Raw genomic sequence first — 12,340 nt, 5'->3', positions numbered from 1 at the left:
GTACAGGAGCCTGAAGACACGTACTCAACGATTCAGGAACAGCTTCTTCCCCTCTGCCATCAGGGAGGAGGTACAGGAGCCTGAAGACACACACTCAACGATTCAGGAACAGCTTCTTCCCCTCTGCCATCAGGGAGGAGGTACAGGAGCCTGAAGACACACTCAACATTTTAGGAACAGCTTCTTCCCCTCTGCCATCAGGGAGGAGGTACAGGAGCCTGAAGACACGCATTCAATGATTCAGGAACAACTTCTTCCCCTCTGCCATCAGGGAGGAGGTACAGGAGCCTGAAGACACGCACTCAACGATTCAGGAACAGCTTCTTCCCCTCTGCCATCAGGGAGGAGGTACAGGAGCCTGAAGACACACATTCAACAATTCAGGAACAGCTTCTTCCCCTCTGCCATCAGGGAGGAGGTACAGGAGCCTGAAGACACACACTCAACGATTCAGGAACAGCTTCTTCCCCTCTGCCATCAGGGAGGAGGTACAGGAGCCTGAAGACAGACACTCAACGATTCAGGAACAGCTTCTTCCCCTCTGCCTCTCAGCCCCAATCTCCTGCCTTCTCCCCATACCCCTCCATGCTCTGACCAATCAAGAATGGGGAAAAATTAGAGTCCTGATGTGCAAAGCTGATTCAGACCCATCCACACAGACTCAAGCTGTAATCGCTGCCAAAGGTGCATCTACTAAACATCAATTTAAGGGAGTGGAAAGAGTAATTACGTAAAAAATTATTTTGTGGTTAATAATTGTAATTAATTTAAATCACTTTGTAGGCATCTGTTTTCATTTTAATCCCTTTTCTTTTGCGTCAGAAAAAGCCGAATTAAATCCACCGTTACGTATCGCAGGGTACTGCTGTCAGAGAAACAAAAAAAAAAAAATCACAAGATATGATATTACACCTGATTTTGATTGTGGTCAACACTCACACTTCACTGACAAAGTCAATTGCAAGAGCTGCAGAGTCGAAACTAAAACGGATAAAAAAAAATATCGCGAAGGAAGATAAATAGAAGGAAGAAGTACCCTTTTATCATCCTTTGATGGCTCGAAGCTGTGGAACGGCGGCTGAGGATACACCAGGTCATGATGAACGTCCCTCAGTGACGGTACGAACACAAGGTGTGCGCCTGAGCTGTACAGAAAGCATTCCAGTTAAATTAGAGATACAACACATCCTTCCCCTGGATTATTTGGGGCCCAGTTAAAATAAAATGTACATTTATATTGTTTTATTTATAGATAATGGCACAGTAAAAGGTCCTACAGGCCCAGCGAACCTGCGCTCACGTGTCCAATTGGCCGACGAACACACGCGTCTTTGGAACGAACTACACAGTAATGGCGGCATGGAAGAACAGCGGTTAGCACAACGCTTTGCAGTGCTCGCCACCCGGGTTCGATTCCCGCCGCTGCCCGTTCACACCTTCTCCCCGTGACCGCATGGGCCTCCCCCGGACGTAGGGCGGAGTCTAACGAAGGGCAGTGGTGGGGGGGGGGGGGGGAGCACGGCAAAAGTTACGGGGGGGGGGGGGGGGCGGGCGTTAAAATAGCTCACGATATTCCAAATGTGGCCTGACCTATGCCTTACAATCCCTCAGCTTTCACATTCTTGCCCTGATGAAGGGTCTCTCCCTGAAACGTCGACTGGTTGACTGTTTACTCATTTCCATAGATGCTGCCTGACCTGCTGAGTTCCTCCGGCGTTTCGTGTGTGATGCAGGCGAGGGTCAGCGAGTCGTTGGCACTGGAAGCATGGAGACACCTGTGGGCTGCCCCCGGCGCCTCCTTGGACTGCGTTGGTTGTGGCCACAAATGATGCGTTTCACGGTGCGTTTTGATGCACGTTTGGTAGATAAAACCGAACTTTAAAGATAAAGCTAATCTTTAACTGGACAACACAGTATTTACACTCCACTGTTGACCCCAATCTTCAGTCGGAAAGACAACTGGACCTGCCACTGACCTCGGCTGAGCTCTGGGCCCAGGCATTCCAGCCAAGTGCCAATCTCAACATATCTGCGTTGTGTCCATCGAAATGGCTCAGACATGGTCGATTTTCACAGCGCTCGCCCTGCCTGCTGGCCCCCTGCCAATTCAAATCTCGCCCGTCCAACAAATACAGCGGACGTCCACAAAAGAGCTTCGACACTAATCTCATTTGGTTCAGTTCAGTCAAGTTATTTTGGACTTTTAGGCGAGTGCAAATGCTCTTCTTGGCATTCCTTGGTTATTAAAGGCTCCCAAGTGTTCCTGGATGGCGACGAGTGACGAAGATGCCAGGTAAACGAAACCCCTGTGAATGTCTTCAGCAGACAGTGAGATCCGGGCTAGTGCGACACAGGCTGTCAACACCTTCCCAAGCGCAGAGCCAGACACGTGCTTGGAGGAACCTAGGCTGTTCCAGAAGTAAAGTGTGGAGAAAGCACGGTCCGAGGGTCAGAAAACAGACGGGTGTCTGTCCGCAGATCGCTTCCATAAATCGCTGAATTAGAGAAGAGCTCACGGCTCTGGGGTCAAGGGTGGGATCAGGGTCTGTCTACCTGACCCAAACCCAACAGGACCTGACTAAGTCTATGCATTGGTCAGACTGAAATTGACGCATTGTGCGAGCAGTTTTGGGCCCATTATCATAGACAGGATGTGCTGCCATTGGAGGGGGCCCAGAGGTGGGTCATGAAAATGATCCCAGGAGTGAAAGGGTTAACGTACGAGGAGTGTTTGACGGTTCAGGGCCTGTACTCACTGGAGTTTATAAAAACGAGGGAGGATCTCATTGAAACCTACTGAAAACCGAAAGGCCCAGAGAGAGTGGATGTAGAGAGGATGTAGTTGGGGAGTCTAGGACCAGAGGACACGGATAGAGTGGATGTGGAGAGGATGTTTCCTATAGTGGGGGAGTCTAGGACCAGAGGACACAGACAGAGTGGATGTGGAGAGGATGTTTCCTATAGTGGGGGAATCTAGGGTCTAGGGGCACAGCCTTGGAATAGAGGGACATAGATTTAGAATAAAGATGAGGAGGAATTTCTTTGGCCAGACGGTGGTGAATCTGTGGAATTCATTTCCACAGATGGCTGTCGGGGCCAATTCACTGGGTATATTTAAAGCAGAGTTTGACAGGTACCTGATTAGAAAGGGAGTCAAAGATTACAAAGAGAAGGCAGAAGAATGGGGTCGAGAGGGAAAATAAATCAGCCATGATGGAATGGCAGAGCAGTCCCACTGGGCCAATTGGCCCAATTCAGCTCCTAAGTCCGTGGAGGGGAGGCTGGTTTCTGCGATGAGCTGAGCTGTACCCACATCTCTCGAGCCGGGATGCATCTGGAATGGACGCATTCTTAACTGCATCAGTGAGGGTCCGACAAAAGATTCAGGGATGCACAGGGTCGGTCCAGAGTGAAGGTTTTTTTTAATATTAACCCTCAGCTTCCTTTCTTCTACATGAATACCTGGCTCGTCATCCTCAAATGAAGACTTTGGAGCTGTGGGGAGGTCAGTGATGGGAACATGTTGTATCTAGTCAGGCTGCATTGGATTTAAAATTTTACACTCAAGCGGATGTCTAACTCATGTTGTTGAGTCATAAAGAAGCCCTTCGGCCCATCTAGACCATGCTAAACCATATAAACTGCCCGCACCAGGACCACAGCCCTCCACACCTCTCCCATCCATGTACTTATCCAAACTTCTCTTAAATGTTGAAATCGAGCTCGCATCCACCACTTGTGCTGTCAGCTCATTCAACACTCTCACCACCCTCTGAGTGAAGAAGTTTCCCCTCAGGTTCCCCTTAAACTTTTCACTTTTTACCCTTAACTTTTGGTTATAGTCCCACTCAACCCCAGTGGAAAAAGCCTGCTTGCATTTACCCTATCTATTCCCCATATAATTTTGAACACCTCTATCAAATCTCCCCTCAGTTGTCTACGTTCTAAAGAACATAGTCCTAATCTTTCCCTATAACTCAGGACCTCCAGACCCAGCAAAATCCTTGTAAATTTTCTCTGTGCCCTTTCAACCTTACCTACATCTTTCCTGTAGGTCAGTGACCAAAACTGCACACAATACTCCAAATTAGGCCTCACCAATGTCTTGTACAACCTCAACATAACATCCCCTCTCCTGCACTCAATACTTCGATTTATGAAGGCCAGGGTGTCAAAAGCTCCCTTTACGACCCTATCTACCTGTGACTCCACTTTCAATGAATTGTGAACCCGTATCCCCAGATCCCTCTGTTCTACCACACTCCTCGGTGCCCGACCGTTCACCGTGTAAGACCCACCCTGGCTGGTCCTACCGAAGTGCAACACCTCACACTGGTCTGCATTAAATTCCATCTGCCATTTTCCAGCCCGTTTTTCCAACCGGTCCAGATCCCACTGCAAGCTCTGATAGTCTTCCTCACTGTCCACTATATTCCGCCCCCCCCCCCCCCCCCCCCCACAATCTTGGTGTTACTGCAAATTTGTGATCTAGTTAACCACAAAATCATCCAGATCAACAAACAACAATGGGCCCAGCACCGATCCCTGTGGCACTCCACCAGTCACAGGCCTCCAGTCAGAGAGGCAACCCTCTACTACCACTCTCCGGCTTCTCCCGCAGAGCCAGTGTCTCATCCAATTTACTACCTCACCCTGAATGCCGAGCGACTGAACCTTCTCGACCAGCCTCCCATGTGGGACCTTGTCAAAGGCCTTGCTGAAGTCCACGTAGACAACATCCACTGCCTTGCCTTCATCCACTTTCCTGGTAACTTCCTTGAAAAAGTCTCAAGGATTGGTTAGACATGGACAAAGCCATGCTGACTATCCTTAACCAATCCCTGTCTATCCAAATACTTAGATATCCAGTCCCTGAGAATACCGTCCAATAACTTTCCAACAACTGACGTAGCTCAGCAGCCTATAATTTCCTGGTTTATGTTTAGGGACTTTTTTTTTTTAAAACACTGGAACACCGTTGGCTATCGTCCAGTCATCTTTGTGCTGCGGCTGTCTGTTAGGAGACGAATCTCCAAGTTGTGTAATATACACATACTTTGATAATGAACGTACTTTGAACATGGAGTTGGTTACCTGTGCTCTGCACATCACAGGCGTTTTGAGTTATATTTTATTAACTTATTTGTGGTAATATTCTTGTTTTATATGCTGTGTGTGATGCGTGTTCTGTGGGAGCACCGTGGTCCGGAGGAATGTTGTTCGGTTGTACGCACGTACAGTCAGAAGCCGATAAATGTGAACTTGAACAGACTTCGGCTGGATAAATAAAGATGGACACATACCTCCTCGTTCCTTCCACAAATCCCTTCATACACTGCTTGAAAACCTCCTGGAACGTCACTGTCAGCTTGCAGTTCTGTGAAGAGGGCAACAGAAGCAATGGGTCACAAGAACACAAGAAACAGGGGCAGGAGTTGGCCATCCGAGCCTGCTCCGCCATTCAGTAAGATCGCGGCCGATCTGGCCATGGGCTCATCTCCACCTACCCGCCTTTTCCCCGTAACCCTCGAGCTATGCAAAAATCTATCCAACCTGGTCTTAAATATATTTACTGAGGCAGCCTCCACTGCTTCTTCGGGCAGAATTCCACCCTTTGGGAAAAGCAGTTCCTCCTCATCCCCGTCCTAAATCTCCTCCCCACCCCCGAATCTCGAGGCTACGTCCCCTAGTCCCTCACAAACCGAAGACACCCATGGTGTAGAGAGCACCGGCACTGCCCATTCCTGCCCTTGTTTAGCCCACTGTGACTGGCCATTTCCACTCGAGCAGGGTGGAAGACAGGAAGACGCGGGGGCAGAATCGTTTGCTGCACCGCGAGAAAGGGCGCCGTGATAACGCAGTGGTTGGCACGACCCTATCACAGCTCGGGGTGTCGGAGTTCAATCCCAGCATCCTCTCCGTGGAATGCGTGACTCTCCTCCCACAGTCCAAAGCTCTACGGGTTGATAGGTTAATTGGTCATTTTAAACTGTCTTGTGATCAGGCCAGGGTTAACTTGGGGATTCCAGGACCTGTTCTTCACTGTATCTCAATAAATAGAATATTAGCACAGTTAAACTTAACCCTCTAACTCTTGTTAGCACAGCAGCTAGCATGACGCTATCAGCCGCCTGGATCCATCTTATATTTGCCAAGAAAGCACGACAACGCTTCCTCTGGAGTCTGTGGAGATTTGGCACGTCATCAAAAATCTATTTGTAGGGCTCTCGGTACCAGTAACTGTGGTGTTAACTGTTCAGGCTAACAAAATGGCTTCTCTGTAATGTTATTTAATGCTGTAATGGGTTTCTGTGTCTGGTATATTTGGGTTATAACTGCAGGTAAGGGGGGAACTAACCAATGGAGAATTGTTGTGCTATCTTGTATGTAAGCTGAGTGGGAGTTCACGGTCTTTTTCGGGAGGCGAGCGAGGAGGACGGACGAGTGAGGAGCGGGCAGCGGTTCCAGAGCGACGGATACTGGACGTCGGCGGTTCGGATGGTGGCCGAAGGCTCGGAAGGTCGTTGTGGATGGAATCGGAGGCGTGAGCTCCAACGTATTAAAATATTATGTGCACAAACTGATAAACTTACTGATTTGGTGCCTTTAGGTTATCTGTTTCTACTGACTCATCACTGAGAAATAACTATAAAGTTGTAATTATTTTCTCGCCTTTGGTGTATTACCTGGTGTTTGTGTTGCGAGCGTGTACTGGGGGGGGGGGGCATTACACCGAAGTATTGCACTATTGGCGGGACAACAGCGGTTCACCCTAGGCGAACAGGGGTAAATTGGGGGCACGGATGCTACAAATAGATGAGAGGTGGGAACTGTGCTGACTGGCTTTGTTACGGCCTGGTATGGGAACACCAGTGCCTTTGAGGGGAAAATCCTACGAAAGGTAGTGGATTCGGCCCAGTCCATCATGGGTAAAGCCCTCCCCACCACTGAGCACGTCTACATGAAATGCTGTGGCAGAAAAGCAGCATCCATCATCAGAGATCCCCACCACCCAGGCCATGCTCTCTTCTCTCTGCTGCCATCAGGAAGGAGGTACAGGAGCCTCAGGACTCGCACCACCAGGTTCAAGAACAGCTACTACCATTCGACTGTCAGGGGATAACTACACTAATTTAAGGGCTCTTTTATCTTGTCATTTCTGCATTTGCACAATCTGCTGTCCATTGATCCTGTGGACGACATATACTGCTCTATCGATTTGCCAAGTATGCCCACAGGAAAACGAATCTCAGGGTCATAGACGGTGACGTGTATGATCTCTGACAATAAATTTACTTTGAACTTTATTACAGCTCCGGGCACTGGAGTTCAGAGTCTAATTACGACACCATCTACCAGTCGGTATGTTGTTCCCGTTAGGGCGTGAGTTTCAGTTTCCATAGACAGACCGGTTAGCAGGCTTGATTGGTCATTGTAAACAGTCCCGGGATTAGGCTAGGGTCGAGCAGGCGCTGGGCTGGAAGGGGCGGTTCCTTGTTACATCTCTGAATAAAATCATCATTAAACACCATCTCACCTCAATCTGCTCATGCTTGCTGTCCACAAATGGTCCCAACTAAAAGGAAATAAAAAAGGAACAAGCAAGTTATTTACAAGAGACACCGGGGAGAAAGGCTGGGATATTAATACAAATTTAGTCAGGAAAGAGAGTCCATTCTGTCGTTAGGTGCCATGTCGCATGATGTGGGTGATCATGACTGCTCTTGGCCAATTTTTCTACAGAAGTAGAAGATATTCTCAGGGAAGAAGGACAATACCGTGGTTGACAAGTGAAGTCAGAGCTGAAGTAAAAGCAAAAGAGAGGGCATACAAGGAAGCCAGAACTAGTGGGAAGATAGAGGATTGGGGAGCTTTTAAAAACTTGCAGAAGAAGATCCTTTGGAAGAAAAAGACGAATTATGAGAGGAAGCTGGTGACGAATATCAAAGAAGACATTAAAAGCTTTTTTTAAGTATTTAAAAAAGTTCTTATATAGGGTTGAGGGTAGATCTAGGACCAATACAAAATGATGCTGGAGATATTGTAATAAGAGACGCAGAAATGGCAGAGGATCTGAATGCATATTTTGCATCAGTCTTCACAGTGGAAGACGTCTGCAGTATATCAGACATTCAAGAGTGTCAGGGAAGTGAAGTTTGTGCAGTGAAAATTATGACTGAGAAGGTGCTCAGGAAGATTAATCTTCTGAGGGTGGATAAATCTGAACCTTATGGAATGCACCCTTGGGTTCTGAAGGAAGTTGCTGGAGAGATTGCGGAGGCATCAACAATGATCTTTCAAGAATCGATAGATTCTGGCATTGTACCAGATGACTGGAAAATGGCAAATCTTACTCTGCTATTTAAAAAGGTGGGAGGCAGCAGAAAGCAAACTAGAGTCGGCCCTCCTTATCTGCGGGGGATTGGCTCCACGGATATCAAAAAACGGGGATGCGCAAATCCCTTATATAACAACGCTCAAACAACAAGTGCCGGAGAGAGAACTTCCGGGTTTCCCCGATCTGCGGTTGGCTGAATCCACACATGTGGAACCGCGGACAAGGAGGGCCGACTGTTTAGACCTGTTATCCTGACATCTGTGGTTGGGAAGTTGCTTGGAATCGATTGTTAGGGATGTGATTATGGAGTACCTGGAGGCACATGACAAGATAGGCCAAAGCCAGCATGGTTTCCTGAAAGGAAAATCCTGCCTGACTAACCTACTTCAATTCTTTGAGGAAATTACAAGCAGGGTAGAAACAAACACGGGAGATGCAGTAGAAGTGGTGTACTTGGATTTTCAAAAGTCCTTTGACAAGGTGCCACACATGAGGCTGCTTAGCAAGAGCCCATGGAATTACAGGGAAGTTACTAGCATGGGTGGAGCATTGGCAGAAAACAGGGAGTGGGAATAAAGGGATCCTATTCTGGCTAGCTGCCAGAATTCTGGCTGATGACAGAAAAATGGAGGGCTGGTACAACCTGGTGGGCCGAAGGGCCTGTACTATTCTATGCTCTGGGACCTTCGTACGATAAAATGGTCTCCTGACTTCACAATTGACCTCATTGTGACCCTTGCCCCTCACTGTCTGCCTGCACCGCACTTTCTCTGTAACTGCGATGCTTTATTCTGCGTTCTGATGCAGTTTGCCCCTTGTACTACCTCAAAGTATCGATGTGATTAAACGTTCTGTATGGACACTTTGCAAAACAAAGCTTCTCACTCCAGGTCGGTACCCGTGACAATAATTAACCAACTTCAGTGGCAAAGTGGCAGAGTTGGCACATTACGGTCTTTCATGAGACACTAGGGTCTGAGGACTGGAAAACTGCAAATGTCGCTCCACTCTTTAAGAAGGGGGGGGGAGGCAGGAGGAGGGAAATTACAGGCCAGTTAGCCCGGCCTCGGTGGTTGGGAAGACACTGGGTGATAGGTGAGACCGGGTGAGGGGGAAGGTGGGTGGGGGAGAGGGGGATGAAGTGAGACACTGGGAGGCGATAGGTGAGACCAGGTGAGGGGGAAGGTGGGTGGGTGGGGGAGAGGGGGGATGAAGTGAGACACTGGGAGGTGATAGGTGAGACCAGGTGAGGGGGAAGGTGGGTGGGTGGGGGAGAGGGGGGATGAAGTGAGACACTGGGAGGTGATAGGTGAGGGGGAAGGTGGGTTGGTGGGGGAGAGGGGGGATGAAGTGAGACACTGGGAGGTGATAGGTGAGACCAGGTGAGGGGGAAGGTGGGTGGGTGGGGGAGAGGGGGGATGAAGTGAGATACTGGGAGGTGACAGGTGAGGGGGAGGGTGGGTGGGGGAGAGGGGGGATGAAGTGAGACACTGGGAGGTGATAGGTGAGACCAGGTGAGGGGGAAGGTGGGTAGGTGGGGGAGAGGGGGGATGAAGTGAGACACTGGGAGGTGATGGGTGAGACCAGGTGAGGGGGAAGGTGGGTGGGTGGGGGAGAGGGGTGGGATGAGGTGAGACACTGGGAGTGATAGGTGAGGGGGAAGGTGGGTGGGTGGGGGAGGGGGGATGAAATGAGACACTGGGAGGTGATAGGTGAGGGGGAAGGTGGGTGGGTGGGAGAGAGGGGGGATGAAGTGAGACACTGGGAGGTGATAGGTGAGACCAGGTGAGGGGGAAGGTGGGTGGGTGGGGGAGAGGGGGGATGAAGTGAGACATTGGGAGGTGATAGGTGAGACCAGGTGAGGGGGAAGGTGGGTGGGTGGGGGAGAGGGGGGTTGAAGTGAGACACTGGGAGGTGATAGGTGAGACCAGGTGAGGGGGAAGGTGGGTGGGTGGTGGAGAAGGGGGATGAAGTGAGACACTGGGAGGTGATAGGTGAGACCAGGTGAGGGGGAAGGTGGGTGGGATGGGAATGGCCCATGAAGATGGAAAGGGACAGGTGGAGGAGGAATCTGATAGGAGAGGAGAGACCAGCACTAGTTGGCAGGTGATATAAACACAAAACACTGGAGGAACTCAGCAGGCCAGGCAGCATCTGTGGGGGGAATAAACAGTTGACGTTTCAGGCTGAGACCCTTCTTTATGATTGGAACAGAAGCGGGCAGAAGCTGGAATAAGGTGGCAGAGAGGGGAAGGAAGACGAGCTGACGGGGGAGTTGGGGTGGGGAAGGAGACACAGGACAGAGTGTGACACGTGATAACTTTAAGTTAATAGGGTAAAGAGGCTACGCACCAGTATACAGACGTCTGGTTGGTCCTTGTTGATGACATCGATGATGTCCATCATGGGGTCGTAGGTGATACTGTCCGACGTGGTGTAGGGCCCACAGGCCACGAGAACCATCTGCTGCGCCAGACCTGGGGGCACGAGAGAGTCCACTGCTCGTCAACCCACTCTACACTAGAACCCCAAGCCGAGAGCACCTTCCGGCCCTTGTGCAGCCCTCTCGCCGGGCTCGTACACAAACCTGGCTCGCCGGCTAGCCCCGCTAACGGCCACGGGACAAGAGGGCCACCTTTCAGGACAATATATGCCTAGCGTCTGCATGATTCAATCAAACAGGAACATGGTGATTTTCCGACGAAAGGAACCTCGTTTTGAGCGAATGCTGTGTTAATACCCATACAGAACGCCGGTAGGCCAAAAATGTACACTATACATAAGATTATAAAGAAAGCATATTTACGAATTGCAGTTTTATCAAACTGTTAATAGGAATAGAAGGACCCTTTACCATGTGCACGAGACCGCTGGATCTGATATCGGAGCTGTCTTTTACTCACACGCTGGTCTGCGTGAAAGCACACACCACATTCTGAACTTCCCTTGAAGTCCATCTCCCTCTCTCAAGTATTGGCCCTTCCTCCCTGGAGCCACTCATCTGCAGAAAACACTCCTGCGGCATCTTCCCTCCTGTCCGGCTCCGCAGCAGACTGCTGCCCTGCCCTTCAGAAAACTCTTCCCCCTTCGATCCTGACCGGCTGACTCACATTCCAACCGGAGCCAAAGCTCACTCCCCAGCACGGCACGGAAATGGAAATGACCCCACAGCACAGCAGTGGAAACCTTCACCGGGCATTACACACGTCAAGCGCAGAGGCTGGAGATTTCTGTGGACCAGTCAGTAATCAGTAGCCGCAGAAGTCCCGAGGTTCTGTACGGAGATGCCTCATCTAATGACCACGGTGGTGTAGCGACTCGCACGACGTTATTACAGCTGAGGGTGGTGGATCTCGGAGTTCAGTTCCGGTGCTGAGCGCAAGGGGGCGCTCTCCCCGTGATCGTGTGGGTTTCTTTTTTGTTTGGGTCTTTGCAGCCCTTCGAGCCACACCACTCAGCAACCCCCCCACCCCCGATCTAATCCTATCCCAATCACAGGATGACTTACAATGGCCAATTGACCTATTGAGGAACCCAGAGCACCCGGGGAAATCCACGCGGTCACGAGGAGAACGTGCAAACTCCTCATGGGAATTGAACCTGGGTCGCCTGTACCGTGAACCGTTGTGCCAGCTTGCCGCCCCACCCACAGCGTGCTACCACCCGCGCTGGACCCCCTACAACCCGCCTACCGACGTAACCGGTCTACCGATGACGCCACTGGAGGAGACTCAGCTGGAGGAGAGGGGGGTGCAGACATGGGAACACTGTTCCTGGAACACAGTTCAGCATCCAACACCGTAACTAGGCAGGAAGCTCAGAGACCTCGGCCTGCGCCCCAGCCGGATCCTAGACTTCCGATCGGATCGCCGACAGTGGTAAGGATGGCCCCCCAGGGTTGCGTCCCAAGTCCCCGCCTCTGCTCCCTTTACAGCCGCGACTGTACTGCCACACACAGTTCCGGTCTGCTGCTCAAGCTGACAGAGGAGAGGTTAACACCCT

At 50.4% G+C, this 12,340-nt stretch overlaps 1 protein-coding gene across 1 annotated transcript in view; it reads right to left on the bottom strand.

The window, feature by feature from the left end:
• pola2 (polymerase (DNA directed), alpha 2) overlaps window positions 1-12,340 on the bottom strand; it is a 77,576-nt gene that overhangs the window by 36,380 nt on the left and 28,856 nt on the right. Inside the window, exons 11-14 of the mRNA XM_059955361.1 lie at window positions 10,691-10,815; window positions 7,538-7,576; window positions 5,304-5,377; window positions 1,037-1,145 (exon numbers count right to left, since the gene is read on the bottom strand). Coding sequence (XP_059811344.1) covers window positions 1,037-1,145; window positions 5,304-5,377; window positions 7,538-7,576; window positions 10,691-10,815 — 347 coding nt within the window. The remainder of the gene's footprint in view (window positions 1-1,036; window positions 1,146-5,303; window positions 5,378-7,537; window positions 7,577-10,690; window positions 10,816-12,340) is intronic.

This window comes from Hypanus sabinus, chromosome 31, assembly GCF_030144855.1.
Source record: "Hypanus sabinus isolate sHypSab1 chromosome 31, sHypSab1.hap1, whole genome shotgun sequence".
NCBI lineage: Eukaryota > Metazoa > Chordata > Chondrichthyes > Myliobatiformes > Dasyatidae > Hypanus > Hypanus sabinus.
Note: the sequence above shows the minus strand (reverse complement) of the source record. Positions and strands in the feature narration are given on the sequence as shown.